Source organism: Odontesthes bonariensis, chromosome 5, assembly GCF_027942865.1.
Source record: "Odontesthes bonariensis isolate fOdoBon6 chromosome 5, fOdoBon6.hap1, whole genome shotgun sequence".
Classification (NCBI taxonomy): domain Eukaryota; kingdom Metazoa; phylum Chordata; class Actinopteri; order Atheriniformes; family Atherinopsidae; genus Odontesthes; species Odontesthes bonariensis.
Window position 1 is genome coordinate 32,344,608 of NC_134510.1, and position 22,128 is coordinate 32,366,735.

Sequence of the window (22,128 nt, forward strand, 5' to 3'; positions counted from 1 at the left end):
GTACTACTGTAGAAGTTTGGTGTCATGGCATGTGATTTTAGTGTGGTAATTTTGGAGATACTGCCAGGATCCATTAACCCTTGTACGAAGCTATTCGGGATAACTCAGTAACTCAGCTGATGTTCAGCCAAGATCGAAAAAACTTCAGGTGGGCTACTTGGCTGGATGTCACGGTTCAAATGACCCTAGGGTGAATCTACTCCAAACTATCACTTTAAGATACATTGGTGAAAGCTATTTTCCATTTCCTTGTTATATGTTTCCTTTTCACTGCTTTGGTTTTACTCACTGTTTCACTAGGTTTGAGGCTAAAGACTAAATTATTTAGATCAGGAACAAAAACTACTTGGTTAAGTCAGAGAAATAAAAATAAAATGCAGACAATATTTATCTAGCATGTTGCAAAATTACAACAACTTACAGTTTCAAGCTGCACACTGAAAACTGACACCAGTGGCTTCCCTCTGTTGATTTGGGATGTCGCAGGGACGTGAAAACGGCAGCATGTGATGCCATCTGACACATAAGAAGTTGGCATTCCACATGATGGAAAAGAAAATTTGATCCCTTAGACATCTTCTATTGTTGAACTACAATTCAGTTAGGGGGGAATTAGCATTGACACTTTATAAGGTCTGTGGCAACAAAATTCCAAATATAGTGATGTGTGTTCACTATTCGTCATTGTGAATCCACCTTCTTATTGCTGGTTACAATGACTCTGTCACTGGTTCACTGGCTATCAATCAAACCCATTCGATTGCCCATTTTTCATTCTTCCAATGCATCGACTTTAAGATTTGACTCTTTATTTGCTGCCTACAATGTGCCTTGACAGGTGCCACTGTAATATATCATTATTAAGATAATCAATACTATTCACCGCCCTTGTCATTGCTTTAAACTTTGTGTCTGATCAGTGTATATTCTGCTTTAACACAGCTGAACCCACAATAGCTTTTCTCATTTGCATAATTTTCTTATAAAATGAAAAAAAGTGCAGGTTAATGGCGGCAGCTGTGCTGTGAGATTAGGTTATTGGGACATTCAAAATGAGTGATCACAGAGAAAGTTCGCTGCCCCATCTGCCTGGTGGCGATTGGATCATCTATCTGCATCCTTTGATAATGAAAATGTGAAAAATGCAAACACTCTTGCACACTACTTCAGCCTTTGCCCTTCAGAGTTAATAGCCACAGGGCCAGAGACAACTTAACATGTACTGACAGTGAGTTTTTCAAGCATTTTAACTGACGCTGTGAATACATACACACAACAGACACTATATCATATTTTTTTCTTGTTAAGGGGTAACCTGCCAGAATTGAAGCGAACAGAAAAAGAGGGAGAATGTCTGTGAACAATCACATCAGACATCAACAGGATGAGGACATGAAAACAGGAGGAAGTCAGCTGATGAGGAGACTATTATAACATGAGTGGGAGATGATTCCAGTTTATTGATATGGAGATTTAACACACAGCAGCTTCCACCTCTGCAGCACCTCCCTGTACCTCGTTAACAGTGTGATTTACAGACCTTATTAAGACTGCTATATTTAAAACAACAGTTCTTTCTCAGTGCAATTAACACAGCAGAGGAGATGAAGGAGGAAGGAGGAGGAGGAAGAGGAGACATTTTAGCCCTTTGAAAGACTTGTATTATAATATATTAATCACCTGAACGTAATGGTGAATCACTGTATTAAACATAATACTACCTTATCATGCAGGGAATATTTTCTTGTCACACATTTGTTGAGAGTTGCTGTACAGTTGTGTAAATTTTCATCTATATTTCCATTTTCTGCTACTTTAAAACCCAACTCCTCTATATCTATTATTAATGTATTTGTAATGTATCTTTTGACAGCTTCATTTACTCTTAAAATGAAGATTTTATACAGTAAAGTAAGCTTTTCAAATGTTATATAGCTTTTACGGCTTCTGACATCTTAGAAATGCATATGATAACAATTGCATTTTCCACCTAAACTTCTCACATGATTTGAAATGTGCCATTATCTGACAAAAAACAAAGAGAAAGAGTCCAAAAACTAATAACAGACTTCAAACCAAAACTTTTCTCCCCTATTAATCACCTCACAACTCCTCAAGTTTGTCGGGTGTTCTCATAAATAAAACTATATATAAAGTAATAGCTCCACCTCCAGCATCTAACGTACTACTGTCACACAGATGCTTTAGTGCGTACATATCATGGAAGGGAAGGAGCAAGCCAGTTGTTTTGCTTTAATGCTGTAACTACATTTCATGCACATCATATCTTTATGTTGCTTTGTTGGTGCTTTTACTTAAGTAAAGGATCTAAGCACTTCTTTCAAATTCCTAAGATGATACTTTTGGAAAAAAGGTTCCCCAGGAGTGTAATAAAATACTCTGACTGCAGTTGCTATCATCTGACTGAAAGAGACGTCCCGTGTTATTTAGTACTTTTCCTGTTGTCAACAATTCTCATGAAAAGACTAAAATCAACTGTGTTGTAGTCTGTTTCGTTCTCCTACATTTGACTCCCCCTCCTCCCACCATCTCTCCCTCCCTCCATCACACAGTCTCTGTCAGGTTAAACACAGTAATTAAACGTCTGTTTTTCTGAGGTGATGAGAGTCCATTGTGATGCTCCGACAGCAGGTGTAATTTTCTCCCTCTGCTCAATCATCTCTGACAGATGGAGCTGTGGGTGGAACAACCTCCAATCACCATCACCATCATCATCACCAGCATTTTCAGGCTTTTCAGTGAAAATGCAGGGTCTAAAAGGAGCATAGCAACACACAGAAACACACAACCCTACACTCACACACACCCTCCAACTATTTGAAAACTGACTAACCTCCATGAAATCGAGCAGCTGGAGGGTGAAAACTCCTCCACCTTCTAAACCAGCGGCTTAGGAAAAGAGAGCAAATTAGGATGGAGGGATCAAAAGAGGAAAAAAAAATCACCGGAGGTCTACAAGAAATCTGCTTGTGTGTGTTACTTGAAGTGAGTCAGGTGAGACAGACTCAGGGCGGGTTTGGTGTTTGCTCGGCAGAAAATGTTTGGTGCTCTGCTAAATGTGCTGACACAGAGACAGCAAGAAAAGAGGGATGGATAAGCGGAAAGGGAGGAGAGCAGGATGAAGAGGAAGAAACAGTGTTTAACCTCCTCAGGGTGTTCTGCACAGGCGTGAATAAGAAGGTAAACGAAAAGAGAGCTGTTTCAGTGCTGCAGGAGGACAACTGAGTTGAAATATTCCTCTCTTTTAACACGTCTGTTTCCTCACCAACCATGTCAACTTAGACTCCCTTATCATGATCACAGGTGTGAGCTTTAATTTCCTGTTCATCAATTTCTAAGACATGTTACAGTAGCTCAGACCATTTTAAAGAAGCAACTGCAAAAATACAGGAAATGAAAAGGCTGAAAAGTATTAGAATACCTTACTTTGTACTTCTGATTATTATTTATTGAAATATTGGAAACGATTCCTGTCATGCTCATCAGGGAAAAATGAAAACGAAAATTCCAGCTACCTGAAGCTAATAAATAATGCAGTTTATGGAGCTTTGTAGAGCCAGGTACAGTGTTGCCAACAACATTCAATAAAACACAGCTAAAGCCTGCAGAAAAAGACGCTAAATGTCAATAGATGTCACGAGTGAATGAGAATCTTTTTCCTTTACTTCCTAGTCAGACCTGCACATTTGTTTTCTGATCTCCTTCTCTGTGCTCAGATAAACTGGGTTTTAAAACAGCTAAATAAAAAAAAATAAAGAGGTGATGTCATATGCTGCACAGTCACACAACAAAATTAAAGTAAACCCTCTTTAAATTCTAGTTATTCTAAGATTTAGGCATCAGAACATAATGAAAATCCTGTGGTCCTTACCATGCCTTAAAATGAGGCAAATGCAACCTTGGTGAACACTAAGACAAGGGCTTATTACATCAAATACATCAACAACGATCTTAAAGAAGCAATTGCTCTTGCTCATCAATCTCGGAAGGGTTATAAAGCCATAAAGACAACTATTTGAAGTCCATCATTCTACAGCGAGAAAGAGTTTTCACAATGTAAAAAGTATGGCTTGTTTGGAAAGGTTGGAGAAAGTTTATTCTCTCTAAAAACAGTCTGTTTTAACTTGAAATCTAAAAAGTCTGTTTCTCAGTGTCTTCACTAACTCACCACTATCTTGGCGTCTCGGGCAGTGTTTTCTGGCACTGTGACCCAGTACTCTGACTGCTCCCACTGTGGTGGTTGGTTGTGGACATTGGTGATGATGACGGTCAGATCCACGGAGCTGCTGCGGTTCCCTCCATCTGAGGCCACAATCTGCTGGTTGATCCTGGAAGTCTGCAGAAAGATGGAGAAGGAATCAGTATAACTCTAATGTACCTCTAAATGAGTATTCATTCAAAGCTGTTTCTTTTAATTATATTGTTTCTGGTCGAGTTCTGCTATTAACTTGGTCTTATTACTTGGTCTTAGATCAAATAGATATTTAGAAAATGGTGAAACGTTTGGTTTGGAATTTTTGGTTGGAAGAAAGTCAAGAGAAAAAGTGGGTTGGTGTAAATCTGCCTTTATTATATTATTGACTGAAGGACTGTTTAAAAGTTAGTGAGAGGCAGAGAGGAACAGAGACATTAGACAGACAATTTCTCTTCTTTGTTGAATTTTTTGTCAGCGACTTTATCGAAAGCCACACACAGAAGCTGATCAGTCATTAAAAATGTAAGACAACAGTGTGTTTATTTCAACCTTTAGCCTGTATGGAGTAGAAAAAGCAGCTTCCATTAACATTACAATCACATAACTCTTGTTCCGTGCTGTCACAATGTGAATAACCTTCTCTGACTGTTGTTGCTACAGCATCTATGAATGCAGACTGGCAATATCAAGACATGTAGCTGCAGGGGAAACAAGACAAATAGTATGATCTGACGAGACCTCTTCAGAAATTTTGTGCACACAAGAGAGAGGTTCAAACAACATGCCGCCTTTGCTGGAACATATACAGCACCACCTATTTCAAGTTGGTCTACAAGGTGAGAACAAGGATCCTTGAAGTGAGTGGGTTCTAATGCTTGGTTTCTAACCTGTGAGATGGGGTGGTTGACATAAATCCATCCAGTGCTGGGGTTGATGTGCAGATAAGCTGGATTCTGATTGGACAGTGAGTAGGTGATGGCCGCATTGCTACCCTGGTCGTCATCGTGTGCTGCCGCTCGCAGGAAACTAGTCCCAACTGGAGTGTCCTCCCTCAGGAAGTCTGAGAAGAACAGAAGATTATTAACAAGGTGGAGATTTAAATGCTGCAGATGCGACAGAAGCTCCACGTTGAGCATGACGCACCAGCTCCAACCAAAACCACATTCTGACTTGAGCTCGCGACTAAACCACAGCCTGATTTTCATTCAAATTGACTGAACAGTGTAACATTATGTTCTGTGATGGTAAGCAGATATTCTAATAATGGGAACAACAGCATTGTGATGTGTCAGCAGTGTGTCACTTCATTTTGTCATTTCTGGGTCTCACTCTGCGAAGTCAACAGACACATTTTTAAATTTATGAATATAACCTCCAATCCTGCTGACTGTGATGTGTGTCAGCGCTGATCATACAACAAAAAACAACGAGCGGGGAGGCAGTCAGCAGCTGCATTTCCCTTTGTAAAGCTGCATTTCAAGCATGATGTCAATACTGTTTTCAACTGAACAATACCGTCAGATCCTACTGAGTCCAATGTGTGTCAAAACAACCTGGGGGGCCGAATACGGGTCTCTATGCATTCAGTTGGAGTCAGATGATGTAATTTTTTTCCTTTTGCTCAAATTATGATGTCACATAAATATGTATAGTGAAATCTCTGTTTTCTGATGTACATTTGTTATAATAGCCAAAACCAGATATATAAAACCAGCTGTTTATAAAAGTTAAATGATTCGTAAAACTCTCGCAAACAAAGGTGTAGCATGAAGAACTGAAATTGGAATCTTGTGATGATGGTGTTTCCATTACATGGTGCGGTACAGTCGGGCGGCTTGATCCAGCACGGCTCCGCCTTCTTTACTTCCTGCTTCTTCTTCTGTTCCGGACAGAATCCCCACAAAGTCGGGGTCGACACAGACATGCAATGTAGCTGTATGTGGGTTTACTACCTCATGTTGATTTATCAGACGAGTTTATCAAAAGTGATATGCAAGTGAGGAGTATAAAGTGGTTGCTGCAATGAACGAGTTTCCGACAGGCGATTCATTCAGAACGTGTTGACTATCTTTTGGGAGTGACTGACTGAACACCGCAGAGCTCAGCTTTGCTCAGCGGAGACAAAAAAATCAGTCAGTAAGTCCATTCTTTAGTTTAATAAACATGTCCGTGTATTCATTAGTCATGCACACAATATGTGATCTGTGCGCACATTGAGATTTATATTCTAAATTGCGTACCGGACTTTTAAACTAATTTTAAAATGATTCAAAATAAATACAGTTTTGTAAAGTACTGTCATATTTATTTAGCTGCTCATTTAATTTAGTTCACAGATTTTAATAACAATAATCCAGTTAATCTCTATAGATTTTATCTTGATGAGGAAAACTGAAAATCTCTTGTTACACTTTAAAGTTCTTCTATTCATCATTTCAGATGCATTTGTAAAACACAAGGATCTATTTTCAAAAACTGCTAAAGAAGGCAAATTATTGACTCTTTTAATTTTTTGAATGTTGATATTCTGTTTGAGATCGCTTATCACATCTAATTACCGGCTGCATAAGTTGATTAGTAGGAGCCTATATTGTACGATTTATTCCTATACAGCACTTTAATAACTTGAGTTTTGATCTTAATGAGCGCCTGAGGTTTGGGAAGAATTCCACATAGGCTTTGATCAGCACTGGATTTCCCATCGACTGAACTGGTTCTTCGCCTTGCTGCGATTCATTTTGATCTAGTCAGTTAGTTTCTCTTTAAGAATCCAGAAAATACCAGAATCTGAAGTCTGAACAGTGAAAACAAAATCAGAGGTCATGTGAAAAGGTTAGAAAATAGAAATGATCTATAAATATAAAACTTTAAATATTTTTTTTACATCCTGACACATAATCCTTAATTCTGTCAGAACCACTCTCGTCAAAACAAGACGAGAACAGAGATGAATTTCAGAAGCTTATTCTGAATGCATACAATTTATGTTTGGCGGTATGGCTCTGTTCGGAGGAAGTTCCCGACTTTTCCATGAGCTCCATGGAAGCCAAGACAGGGAACAGCAGCATCCTCAGGTGGAGTGCCTTCCATTTGCTGTAAAGGCAACAAACCCCCTAGAACAGAGCAAGCAACAATGAACAACAGTATGACATTGTTTGGCAATGAGAAGTCGGTGGAGCAGGGGAGGTGGTGGGTGCAAGCAGAGAGCAAAAAAAAAGCAGTCACAGCAAACCAAGTTTAAATGAAGTGCCCCAAATGCCAGCATCCAATTGCGAACGTCAGCTGATTACCCATTGAGCGCAGCTGGCCATAAGGGTTGGGTCGGCGTCAGCCAATAGGCAAAGGGCGCGTTGACTACGTGGTCTGCCAGAACTACCGCGGTGCTCCATTTGGCTCGAGCATTTCAATACAAATATTAAAAGCTTACTATAATGTAACAAATTGGCTTTAATGTGGGAACCATAACCCAGTTTGGTTTTAGAACATGACTATAGAGCCTTGTTAGAGGCTCTATAGTCTATAGAGAGATATTAATGATGCATTTGTTCATCTTTCAACTTGCATCTTTACTTCTGACCCATCTTGTCAGATAGTTCTTTTCGCACATTACATATACACTATATATACAATCCTGTATATTATACTGTGTGTTGACCACATATGCAGAAAGGACATAATACAAATGTCTCAAAGGGGCCTGCTAGACTTGAAGTTTCCTTTTCACTGCAGATATTCACTGAAAAATACCAACAATTTTGAAAAGGAGTATCAAATCAACACAAAAATGTAATTACTTTCATGTTCCGAGGCATCTGCAACTTGTTTCTGTTGCCAGAGGACACTGTTCACAGTAAACAGACTCCTGTGCATGAGAGGGAAACTCTGAATATGTTAAAGCTAATAGAAACTAAAGAGAAAACACATACTAGCTGCTTATCGTGTTGTCCCTGAAGCCCAAAACCTTCGCACACTGTTGTATGTGGATAAAGACCACAAGATGAATAATAAGCAGGCTAAACAAGAGGTGATTTACACACACTAACCAGTAGTAAATGAATGCATGTCCTAGAAACATTTCAATCTGCCTCTTAAATAGTTAATGTGCCACTCTGTGCATTTTCATAATCGGATGAGGAGAACTTCTGACATGCCGCTTATCAAAATACATATTTGCAAAAATAGTAAACAAACACAGATCCACAGGGAGTCGTGCGAATATCTAATCAGTTTCATGAGCTTTCCAGGATTACGAGGATGTAGATTTGTAAAAAAAAAAAAAAAAAAGTGAAAACAAACAGTTTCAACTTCTCCTGTTTCCTCCAACCTGTTCTGAATGGAACAGGAAGTGGAAGGTGTTGGTCCGCACACATCCACACACTCCAACTAATGAAAACTGAGTATCAGACACAGGAGAGCGCGCAGTAGAACTCACATTGGTAACGACTGTTCTCAAACTTGGGGTCGTTGTCGTTCTGATCTGAGATCAGCACTGTGATCTGACAGATTCCGATGAGCGGCTCCTCGGCCTGATCGGTGGCCGTCACGGAAAGCGTGAACTCCCTCTGACGCTCCCGATCAAAACTCACCGCTGTTGTGATCACACCTGACAAATAAAAGAGCCACGTTACCATGGCAACAGTTGCATGTATCGTTCCCTCATATCAATGTTCAGATCCTATTATAGACATTTCTAATATCCCTGAAGCTATCACAGCGGACAGCCTGGCTCACAGAACTGCTTGTTAAGAAAGAAAGTTCAGTATACCTTCACTGTTTTCCAAACATAGGTTCCTTTCAGTGTTTTTATTTTCGCTGCATTTTGACACAAGCAATATTGAGATTAAGCATAGCTGTGGGGCTTACCAGTGTCAGGATCAATGTCAAACCCAGATGACACACCGTCTCTGTGCATAATGCCATATTTGACCTCTCCATTGACTCCCATGTCGGCGTCGTGGGCCCGGACGCGCAGGACAAATGTCCCTGGTTGCTGATTCTCCAGCACCGCTGTATTCAGACTGTAGTTCTGACACTGAGAGCACAGACATCACAATCAGGGATACAAACTTATACCGCTGGATCAAACAGTATATGTATTCTTATTAGAAGGATGACTTCAGTCACCTCCTCGAATACTGGCTTGTTGTTGTTGATGTCATTGATTCCAACAATGACCTGAGCAGAGCTGCTGAGTGGATATGGCCCACCGGAGGCATTATCATCTGTGGCGGTGATGTTGAGTACATACTGTGGTCCCCTCAACCTGGGAGGCGGACTCCGCCGCAGCTTGATAATACCTGCACACAGACATATAAAAGCATTGGAAAAAAAGTAACAAAGTAGATTTACCTGCACAATTTCCCTTTATGGGCTGCTTATCCCATGATGCCTCAGACCAAAACTTTGCATATGAACAATGTTTAAGTTGGGACTCTTGTCATGTTTATGAGTTGTTTTCAACCGATGCATTGGTTTGCTTGATGCACCAAAAAAGCAGTTATTTATTTTTCACATCAAGTTCATTTCTACTAATTTCAGGAACCTTCAGATTTCATACAAACTTTGAGCAGCACAAACTAAAACTTTACATCAACGAACAGCTTCAGTACAACAGAAAACTGTTACTCACATATTGATGCACTGATGCCATAGTGGAATCAATTTTTAATCTATAAAGTTAAGTTTTGTGCTTTTTTCAGTTGTCACTGCTTTACTTTCAAACAACCAAGCAGTTCTGCTCTCAGATTACATCCAAAATTAAACATAAAATGTCCTTTAATTCGATAATCATGGTTTCTTTTTATTTTGTTAATTAAACTAAAATATGCTAACATTTTCTGACATTACTTTCATATTTGTAGCCATCCAAAGGTTGTTTTTTTTTTAGCCAGGGGACACAGCTCAGTTTTCAGTGTATAATCCCTTCTGGAGGAGAGAAAAAACTGTTTCAGCTAAAAAAAAAAGAAAAAAAAAGGGTGTAAAACACCTGAGAGCTGCTGCTCAATGTGTCATCATTTAGTTTGTAAAATGTGAGCAAGAAGTTAAGAAGCACTTGTAACCATTTCACTTTACATTTCAGCTCTACATAGTGGTGTTTCCCAGCCTCTCCCTGCCATCCACACTGGCAGTCATGTGAGTTAGTGTACATAACAACTGACTCGTTGAGCTTAAAACGCTGTCGATGAAAAGCTGTGCTGTGATGCGGACTGTTTTATTGGTCACCAACAGCAGACACTGTCAGCTCAAGCAGCAGCCTACAAAAAAAACCCACATTATTCCAACTCAGGTCTAAAACAAATGTAATTTTTCTGCACAAACAATCACTTCCACATTAACATAACAGAGCAGCAGAGCAAACAAACGAACAAATAAGCAGCTTTGGTAGCAACATGAATATAGACACGGAGGCTGGGAGGGCGCAATCACATCTACATGAAAATACTTCACAACCCTTTGAAGTGACAAAGCAGAACAGCCGAGCAAGCCAAAGGCCATCTGCTGTTTGAGTGCATATGTGTGTGTGAATGTGTTTAAGAGAGAGAGTATTAATGTATCATTTATGTGCAAATGTTCACATTTATATCTATTAGTGCACGGATGTACGTGTGTGGCGGAGCAGTCAGTGCAGAGTGATAAGACGACAGAGAGGCTCAGTGACAGAGACACACACATGAACACACACGTAGAGCCAAACATGCAAACATGAAAGAATATAACAGTGCTGCACATGAGCTTTATCTTGGAAATGAGAAACACATTTGAACTCTTAGTATTGTGAGGACACTTTCAGACAATCTAACTCTGACTAACCTAAAACAATTTTTTATTGTTAGCTGCTCACAAATAATGAAATGTAAAAGCCACTTAATAGAAATAAAACAGATGTGAGAGCCCAAGAAGCCATTTGATAACACATTGACCTTCCCGTGAAATGAAGAAAGTAATGCAGATGTAATGCAGCATGATTTTTAATTAGAATTAACCAGCCAGTCAGTGACCAGACAGGCCACCGATTTTTAAGTGACATAAAACACTGGACTAGTTCATGTTTTACTTGTATCATGCTTATTCTGGCCAAAAGAAACAGCAAACTACCCATTATGGACGCTTATAACGTTTTTTTATTTAACTAAATACATGCTCAGCTCATGCTAATATTGGATAAAACTGTTGCGCAAACAGCTTTACAAGCCAGATGGAGTGAGGAGGAAGGAGAGGAGGAAGACGGATGGTGATGCAAGGAAAAGCATATAGAAATCCTTATGGTTTATGATTACAAAGGGTTTGGCGCACGCATGGAGAGTGAATCAAAATGTTCAATCATAAGAGTGTAGGAATCAGTTTTACTGTTATTTCTGTATTTTTAATGCAATAATCCCCTCTTGCTCATGATGTAGAGCTGCAGAAAAAGACTGTGAAGCACAGTGCTTGGGTGAGGGAAGACTGACCGATTTAAATGCTGTGGCTTTTGCATCCATCAAACCCGGTAGGCCATTTGCATAGCATCAGGTTAAATCAGTCTACAAAATGTGCTCCTTTTACTCTTATATAGCCATCTCCATTTCACTGTATTCACTATCATGTAACAGTAAAAAAGGAATACTAAAATACAAACATTCAAGCTTTATTGAAGTCATGCTTTGACTGATCTTTGATATATACACTGTAAAAAGTCATGAACTTTGAAAGTAATTTTGTAATTTACAGTATGTTCCACATAAAATAGTACCAAAGGAAGCTTCTGAAATGACACAGTGACTCTCTACAGTATGGATTATGGTGTAAAGACAAATAAATCATAAAATGCAGATGCTTCGTACACTTAAAGCTATGGTAGGTAATCCTAGAGAGCTAGCAAGAGAGCTAGCAAGATTCGAAAGTGTCCCCTCCTCTAAGCTCCACCCCCCCCTCCCCATTCCGTCAGTGCTTCATCCAAAGCCGGTAGAACCGCGTGCGCACATGGAGCAGGGAGCCGGCAGAGGGGGGCGTAGGCAGAAAGCAGAGGCATCTGATTGGTTTTTTGTAGGCGACCAATCCGAGATCAGCGGGACGCTGATCTCGGATTGGTCGCCAGAGGTCTGATTATTTTCGTCCCTTTTTCTAAATACATCTTGTATAGATTTCTCTCAGGATAGACGGACCATTTCACCCAGTATTACAAAATGTGTTTCTGAACAGGATTACCAACCATGTCTTTAAGTTGAAGTGAATGTTTGAGGTTTTAAAAAAAAAAAAAAATTCCCTTAACCCTCTGAAAAATTAAAGTACAACAAAGACACACAACCCAAAACATATTGCCTTCAGCCACCGCAGGCATGGCGAAATGGAATTCAAATTAAAAAAAATGAGCAAACTATTCACAAATCATTGGACAATATGCCAGCAATGTTAAGTGCAATGTGTTATGTTCCACAACACTGGTTCGGTTTTTCACCATGCACATTTTTCAGCCAAAACAGACAAAATGTCCTCAACTTCACATTGGTCCTCACAAAGATATACACGCAAGTATTCAAATGAGTCGATCACATCTCCCCGAGACACAGAGGGAAAGATGAGCAGTCTGTGTTTGTGTGAGAGCTGTTGTGATTATAAATGTGTGCGTATTCATGTTTTTTATTCATGCATTTATGTGAGTGCACCATCCAGGGGGTTCACTGGCCTCGTTAATGCTACCGAGCTCTATCCCAAAATACTTGTTACTATGGAAACAACCACTTTGCAGTTTAAGTGTGTGAATGCGGTTGTGTGTGCATGTATAAAAACTGTTGTTTGTCTGTTAAAGCTATCTGCTTGCTAACAAACAACATGTTCAGAGTCATTTTGCCCCATTAGAGGCAGAGCAGAATAAGGATATTAGTCCAAATGTCTCCATGGCTAAAAACAACTAGAGCTTAGATTAATATTCATTTCAAAGTGTCATCATGTTTCTCTATCACTTTTTTCCAGACAAACTTTCAGCTTTTTAAAATCAAATTTCTTTTCTTTTGGTCTTATTATTTACAAGATTCTGGATTACAACAGCTTGAGAATTTAATATGAACATATAATCCTGTCAGCTTAGTCATCGGTATTTTGTTTGCTATTCGTTAGCAGCATTTTTTGGACTTTTGTGACTGTCTGAGACCATGTTTAACACTACACTGCAATGGTGAATAGTGAAGGACTCTTTGTCGGAGTTCCTCACATCTCCAGTAGAGCAAAGTCACAAAATCTGTTCGTCTCCTCAAACGACTTTCACGAGTTTCAAGTGAACTTTGTGTAAATATATATATACAATACCTGAAGTTTACAATTATGAAGAAATACTTCATACAAGCTGCTGGATCTGGGTTTAAGCATTGGATAATGACAACTTACTAAATAAGATACTGAGACATGCTCTATTATACTGTTTTTACACCAAATTAGCCCGTTTAAATGTTCTTTTTTTAAATTGTTTTGATCATCTTACAACAATAAGCTGATTAAACCCTTTCCCATTGCCAGTGGTAGCGTGCACCTCAGTGCTAAGGGGGCTTCAACTATCACTACCATACAAAAGACAAACTTGTAACTACGATAACAAGAGGTGATGGAATGACACTGTATTTGCTATCACAACTTTCTGAGACAGTTAAACTCATTTCTTATTTTTGCCTGGGCCACAAATATCCACCCACACATCAGAACTGAGAGCGAGCTGCCAGCTGTTTTTCAGACGGATAAAATTTATCAGTCTTGTCTCTTTTTGTCTGTGAAACTTTACAACAAAACTAACAACAAAACGTATATCTTCGTAAGGAGAGTATACGGTGCGCCCGCTATTGTTGCCCTGAGCACGGGAACCTCATTCAATGTATTTTTCCCATCAATGTTGATTGAAGCCAGAGCTGATAAATAACTGCAAATACGGCAGTGATTTGACCCGGGACTGAATGCTTCCTAAATAGTTACCCATTGCACGTGACAGTTTTTTTTTTAAACTTTAGTTGACATTGATCATCGTTTGTGCAAAGTCATCAGGAAACTATAATTGTGGTACTGCCTCTAAGTTTTGTTGTTTTGTTTGGATCTGTTGCCTGCGCCTCACCTTTTTGGTTGTCCAGCTGGAAGTTGCTATCCTCGTTGCCACCGGTGATGGCGTAAGATACACCGTCCCCATCTGGGTCGTTGGCGTGGACAATGGCAACCAGCGTGTCAGGACCGGCATCCTCACTGAGAAAGGTCTTATAACTGTTACAGAGAACAAGGGAGAAATTATGATTCTGAGGGAAAATACGAAAAAAGATTAGGTGGATTAAGTAGATGATTGGAGACAAAGAGGAGAAAAACACACAAAATGCATTACACAAGCTACTAAGTAAGTAAGAAGCAGTATGTACAAATAATGTACAAAAAAATAAGTGAAGAGTGAAGGTAACAGACAGTGAAGTGAGAGAAGAGGTGAAGATGAAGTGAAAACAGATGGAAGGAAAACAGCAGGATTGGAAATAGATTCTGATTTAAAAACAAACTTAATTAGCAGATTGACTCTGTGGGCGACAGACTCAGACAGGGGTGAAACAGAGAGAAGCTGAGTGCTGATGTTCATAATTAACCAAAATGACAGCAACAACAACAAAAAACAAAGTTAAGAAAGTGGAAAAAGTAGAAAGTAGAGAAAGGTTCTTACATGCTCTGTGAGAAGACGGGTGGCTCGTCATTGCTATTAGCAACTCGGATGCGGACAGAGGCCGTCCCAGTGCGAGGGGGCATTCCTGCGTCCACGGCGACAACCACAAACTCGTAGATGTGATTGGGCCGTTCGTAGTCCAGGCGATGGGTGGGGCTGACCAGGCCTCCTGACGTGATGTCAAAATCCCCGCTTGGAATGAAGTAAGAGAGCTCTGAGTTCACGCCGGAGTCACAGTCACGAGCCAGGACTGGTGGTTGTAAAGAGGAGGGGGGGGTGAGAGACAAATCACGATATACAGGAGGGAAACAGGTGGAAATGGATAGGTGGGAATAGGAAAAGAGAATGAGGTTACAATGGGAGAAGATAAGATGGAAGAAGACAGGAGGATAGGGAGATTAGAGGGAAGAAAGAAAAGAAGGGTGAAGAAGGACAAAGGATAAGTAAGAGAAAGAGAGAAAAATTAGTGGGTAAAGATGAAAAGAAAATTGTGAGGAGGCCGGCAGCATAATGAGAGAAAGAGGTGGAGGGAGGACAAATAGGAGGAGAGGAGACCAGAGAGAGGAGAGGACAAGAAGATGAACAACTTAATAAACACATATATTGTAAGCTACTTCATGAATGCATGCATGTACTTGCATGTTTATTTTCATGAGGACCAATTTGATTTTTAGATGATAGAAACCCAGTGGGGAAATTCTGACCTCACTTTGGGACAGACCTTCAAAGGGCTGTTTGATGGTTCAGACTAATATAGTTCAGGTTAGGATTAGAGGCCCGGTAGTGCAGCATGTCAACACATGTCCTCACAAAGATAGAAGTAAAAGCATGTGTGGGTGAGTATGTGTTGCTGGCTGTCTGCCTAATAAGAGCAAAGCCTCGCTGAAGATGGACTGTTTGATCTCTACCAGTCACCAGCAGCTATGACAGATGGTTCTGACACACACACACACACACACACACACACACACACACACACACACACACACACACACACACACACACACACACACACACACACACACACACAAACATGCTGCACAGTAAAACCTAACTTGTAATGTGTTGTGTTCACTGATTGAGGGCAAATACTTTCCAGAGAACACTCCACAGAGTAGTGAGTGTGTTACCTTGCAGCAAGGAGGTTCCAGGTGCGACGCTCTCAGGTATATTGTCTCTTGTGTAGATGGAGTGGAGGAACTCTGGTGTGCAGTCATTTTCATCCGTTATATGTACAACCACCTGCAGAGGACATCCCATCATCATCAGATGTCAGATATGTCTAGCATTAAACACAAATAACCTCTCAAAATCAAATAGGATTTCAATATCAATTTCAGGAGGCTTTGGTCGCTTTTCAGCCGTCTGCAGTGTGGTTAAAGCATCACAAGCCACAAGTTTGTTTAATCATTTAGTTAACAAGATGAACTGAACTAAGTCCACCCTTACTGCCTCCATAGGAATTAAGGGGGTAAGTAGCAGGCAGGTGCTGCTAATCAAATGCACTGATTAATTGACCATCATCAAGCATGATCATCTCAATTAAAGCTTTGCTGGTCTGGACTATTCATGTATATGTTAACACAATGCCAAGGAGGAAAGACATCAGCCATGATCTTAAAGAAGTAATCTTAAAAAAGCAATTGTTTCTGCCAATCAGTCTGGGTCAAGTTAAAAGACAATTTCCAAATAATCTTCAGACTACATCTACACTTAAAAACAGTCATCAATTAGCAATGAGAAAAAGACTCAACAGGTATGGCTTGTTTGGAAGGATTTCCAGGATAAAACCTCTCCCCTCTAAAAAAGAACAAGATCGCACTTATTAGGGTTTAATTGAACAAAATGCAAGATTTATGGAACAATGTGCTTTGGACAGACAACCCCAAAGTGGAGATGTTTTGGTCTTAATGCACAAAAGCCCGTTTGGAGAAACCAAACACAGCACATCAGCACAAACACCAACTGTCAATCACTGTGATGGAGGGCTGCTGATTTGGGCTTGTTTTGAAGCCATAGGGCTTGGGCACCGAATTGCAGTCACTGAGTACCATGAAATCCTCTGTACACCAAAGTATTCGAGAGTCAAATGTGAGGCCATCTGTCTGACAGTTAAAGCTTGGCTGAAACTGGGTCATGCAGCAGGACAATGATCCCAAACTTAGCAGCAAATCTACAGCAAAATGGCTGAAAAACAACCTAAAATTGATTGAAATGCTGTGGCGGGATCTTAAGAGAGCTGTGCATAAACAAATTTCTGCATAGCTCAATGAACTGAAGCAACATTGTGAAGAAGAGCAAAATTCCTCCAAAACAACAAGAGACAGTGAGACAATGATGAAGTCATAGAGAAAATAACTTCAAGTAATTGCTGCTAAAGGTGGTTCTACAAACTACTGCATCATCATCATGGGGTGGATTTTAGCTTAGTTTTAATTAAATAAATAATAGAATTGATAACAGAAGTTCTTTAAAGCCTATTGTCGAGCTTCAAGTCTCAGACTGATAGAGACAGATATTTTCTTTAAAGATTTTCTGTCACGGAGCAGTCTTCATGTTTGTCTCATTTACAGTGACAAACTGGGGATAAATGTCTGCCGTTGGAGGATAAAAACCTATTTCTGTAATAGCTCTTTCCCTCCATCTCTCCTTTAAATCCTTTAAATCCTGAGCCTTTCTATCTTTGTCTCACCTCCGTTTCTGTCCAGTTCAACCGCTATCTACTGTAGCTGCTAGAGCTCCAACCAAAACCCTGTTCCATTCCCATAAAGCCTGATTTAATTGGCGAGGCTGCCGGCATAACCACCTGAGCAGAGATTTCCTCTGCAGTCCCGAACCTTCAACACACCACCTGTTCAGTAAAAACAGCAGGGCACTGTGAGGGGGTTTAGATGCATGGCTGCCTTGGCAAACACACACAGAATATACAGAAGATTAAAGTGTAAAAAGAAAGAAAATTGGTAATTATATTTACTTCAAATGCAAGAGAAGAATATTCATTTTCCAAAACAAACCATCCTCAACCTAAAAGATTGATATTAAATAAAAAAAAAAAAAGTCAACTAAATTTTTTTTATTTTCTACCACAAAGAGGAAGAAAATGGTAATTGTCAGCGATGTGGTGCAAACAATATTGCCTGTCAGTACTAATTACAAGCAGAACAGTCAGCTTTTTATTTTTTCTACAGAAAATAATTTGTGCAATTCTTCAACATGAAAACATTTTTTTTTGCCATTTTTTGTATTTTTAAATGACAAGTCTGCACATCATGAACATGAAAAGACGTCAAGATATTTCCTGATGTGAATTAATCGGGGGTCACCATTGATTAGTGACCACCAAGTTCAGCTTATTTTTTTTTTACAAATGTTGAAATTTTCAAATATGATTCCAAATTCCAAATGCTATTACTATTTACAAATGTAACATTTAGAATGTGAAACATTTGGTACTTGGACTTGACTCTGCATCTGTTGATTAAGTACCATTCTTAGCTTGAATAGTAGTAATTTTGACCTTCTACTGATATTTATATATATATTTTTTGCCTTTTCAGTTGCTGCTTTCAGTCTTTTTCAGCATTTGGCCATCCACTTGTGGTTGCACTGCTCCATTGGATGCTTCATAGGTTCTCATGTAAACATCAAAGACTCACAGTTAATGGCTGAAAAGACCACTCTGATGTTCAATTTAGAAGGTTGAATTCCTCAATTCCTTATTGCCGCAAAAAGAAAGGATGTTTTGAGAAAAATCGTGGACAAAACTTTCAAATTCTTTAACTTAGACTTGTTGTAGTTCGTGATTTTTTTTTCTTTGCTTTACTGTGGACCTACACAAATAAACAATTATACTCTCCTGCTTAATAATGCTTTGATGTACAACATGATATAATTTGTGGGAAAAAGAGCAATAATGAAAATATACAAGGGTTTTAAGACCTTTTTTAAACATAATAAACACCTCAGTTGGAGTTAAAGAGTTAATTGCATTACAGATAAGACACTAGTGTCCATGACAGAAAGTACTGAGTAAAACTATTTCAGAGTTGCCAACATAACATTAGAATAGTTAAGAACCAGATAGTTTCAAATGGACATGGTTTGCAAAATGTATTATAGGCTCAGCTTGGGACAGAACAACTCACTTATCACCTTAAGTGGTTGTTATGGTGCACTTGTTAACAAACAACTCCCTACAGATACCCTGCATATCTACCCTCACACTCTTACCATCAAATTCAATATTTTGGACATCACATTCTTTCGTTTGTGGTAACAAAAGCAGAAGATAGGAAACCTAATTAATTCTGCTATCAAATAAACCGTATAAGGTATGGTTTGGGCCAAGACCAGAATGATATGCTGCTCTCTATCAGAGGAATACTTTTAGCTTGGCAGCAAGTGTCAGCATGAAGATGTTGCATGGAAAGATGGAGAAAAGCTTGCAAAATGTTGACTAAATGTCTGATGAAGCCGAAGGCAACAGAAACAGCAGCCATGTAAAATTTGTTGACCTAAAGAGGCTGCCTTTACACAACTGACAATGCACACACATACAAACACGTGCAGGGCCTTTAGAGTGAATTAGCCAACTGAGCTTATAGAGCAGCAGTGGCCTTTGGGGCAACACTGGTTACACTCTACTCCCTCTATGCCATACAGACACAGAGAGCAGGTGATAACGAGTGAGTTTGTGTTAAAGTCAAGATGGAGCTCTCTGTTTCATAAGGTCTGCAAAGTTTTCCATTAGAATATAATCTTAGCAGCCAGGTTTGTACACACTCTATAATGCACCTGTGTGTGCTGCACTGATATCGCTGAACTCAGCTGTGAACCTGTGAGTTTTCATCATGAGAGCTTCATGCCGTATCCACAGGTTAACATGCAAGGTGCCGTATCCACAGGCTAACATGCACCGAGTCTACTGTGATTTTGGTCACAGGTCAGCTTGTCTGTGGCCTTGTTCACATCTGGTGTTTTCATACCTCTTGGGTGATCTGATCACGAGTGAAAAGCCCTCACTTCATGTGTGAATACACCCAGGATGCACAGAGGATGCACTGAGAAACATTCAGAGACATTCTGTGCCCCAGATGGCCCCGCCGTTTAGCAAGGTGAGCTCAGGTCTTTCCTGGGTTACACTGACTTACCACCTACTCAAAAGACATGACTCTTGCAGAAGAACCACACATTTGACAGAGTTATGAAAGCATGTTAGGTAGCTACAGCTAGTCATTAGGTTTGCATGTAGCTGAAAGATTTTGTTCATGAAGATGAGGCACTTTAAAGGACTTAGGTCATGGGTCAGTTCATGTAGGCCAGATACCTATGCAGATGCAGGTGGAAGTCAGTTTGCAAAATTCAACCTGTGCAGGATTCTGGACTTTTGTCTTTTCTTATGAAAACCAACTTGGCTGCGTTCTGATTGCCCAGTGGAATGCACACTGTCCTTCTCCCGAAAACAACCCCACTGGTTGTTGGCTCACGACGGCCAAAACAACGTTCAAAGAATATGCAACCTCGGGGTCAAGAGAAAAAAAAAGCTTCCATGAGTGACAGTCAACCTGTAAAAAGAATGCATTTTAATCCTAATCATGATTATTTTCCAACCTTAACTTAATATTTTATTTGATTTCTTACCCTTGATGTTATTGTCCAAACCAACGAGGTAGTGATAAAGTATTTGGTCTTTTGATTTCGGCCATGTTTAATAATATTTTAAACCATAAAGCACAGAAACACTCTTTTCAAAGTAAACTGATTTAGGAAAAACTAACAACAGTTCATCATGTCACATTAAGTTAAATATCAGGTATACTCATGAGTCAATATATCTAGCTTGAGTTCCAAACTACAAGAAAAAAAGGGAGCTTGCTAAACAGTTCAATCATGTTTTTTCATAGTATTTTCTCATTAATGCTCTTATTCTTGCATGCTTAAATGTTTTTTCACATAGTTTAAATAAAAAATATCTTTTCCTGGTAGTCCTTTCCCGTTTTTGTCGCAGCTTACCAAGCAAGCAACCTTTTTCTTTAGGCTAACAATTGGAATTTACAACATAACTACGATATAACACTGGTAAAATATGAAATATTACTCATTGTGGTTATGGGAGGGTTCCCTATTCCATTGTTGCTCTTCTAAGGTTAGGTTAAACAATTCCCAGTTAGTCAGTCCCTCCAAAATTTTTGTGGGATTTGTTTTTAATTTTTTTGTGAAATGCCTGATTTTGCAGCAGCTTTTTTGAAAAGTTGTGACACAAGCTGAGGTGATTTTTTAGTGTTTTTGCAATGACATTGCAGGAAAAAGCAGAAATTGCAAATCTCCTGAAATTTGATTTACATTATTCATTGTAATTGCAATAGTAAAACCAACCATAGCCACATAGGGCTTCGTCAGTCAGCAACCTACCCTTTTTTTTTATAAAAACGCAAACATTCTATCAACCAAAGCAAAATAAATAAGCAATAGTGTGGGGAGGTGGTTGTTGTTTGCTTTGAACTTAAGGAGCCAATTAAATAATTTCTCCCCTTTGAAATCCTCTTGAGATGAGAACTTTTAAGGCAAAAAGCTTGACTCTGATCAACAGAACAGCATAACAGATTATAGATTAAAACATTAATTCATGACTTTTGAATGCAAGGAGGTTCACTGAGTCCAGTTATGTAAATATATATTTAGTTTTCTATGCTTAACATCATATGAATTGTTCCACCTACAACTGACTGGCATGTTTACAGATAATTGTGTAATTACAAATCTGTCTTTTATATCCAGACAGTTTTTAATGCAGTGATCACCTTAATTAACAACTTAGTGTCATTTAAATTCTTAACTGAAGCATCGTTTTTGTTGTGAACAGGTGTAAAAATACCTCAACTCTTTAATCTTGGAAGAACAAGAAGTACAAAAGTACTTTTGGAAAAGATAAGTATGTTTTGTTTTTATCCAACAATGGTGTGATCCCTCAATGATGTAACAAAAATAGACTTTTTGTTCAAGTGAGTACTTATTTGATGGTGTACCTCTGCCACGCCGCTGAGGCCAGTATCAGGTTCCGAGGCTCGGACCTGCAGGGTGTGGAGATTGTGGCCGCTCTCAAAGTCTACAGTCCTGGTGAGGCTAAGAGCGCCACTTTCCTGGTTGATGCTGAAGAGATTCCCAGGATTCACCAACAGCATGTAGGATAAACTCTTCTTTTGGAAGGAGACAGCCTGAACCACAGCAACACTGAACAGACATGCAACATAGAGAGAAA

At 39.4% G+C, this 22,128-nt stretch overlaps 1 protein-coding gene across 1 annotated transcript in view; it reads right to left on the bottom strand.

Annotated features, from left to right (window-relative positions):
- LOC142380346 (neural-cadherin) overlaps positions 1–22,128 on the bottom strand; it is a 142,801-nt gene that overhangs the window by 49,592 nt on the left and 71,081 nt on the right. The window contains exons 4-12 of the mRNA XM_075466129.1: positions 21,896–22,100; positions 16,001–16,112; positions 14,871–15,120; positions 14,289–14,431; positions 9,341–9,513; positions 9,080–9,248; positions 8,649–8,819; positions 5,104–5,276; positions 4,190–4,357 (exon numbers count right to left, since the gene is read on the bottom strand). Of these exons, the coding sequence (XP_075322244.1) occupies positions 4,190–4,357; positions 5,104–5,276; positions 8,649–8,819; positions 9,080–9,248; positions 9,341–9,513; positions 14,289–14,431; positions 14,871–15,120; positions 16,001–16,112; positions 21,896–22,100 (1,564 nt within the window). The remainder of the gene's footprint in view (positions 1–4,189; positions 4,358–5,103; positions 5,277–8,648; positions 8,820–9,079; positions 9,249–9,340; positions 9,514–14,288; positions 14,432–14,870; positions 15,121–16,000; positions 16,113–21,895; positions 22,101–22,128) is intronic.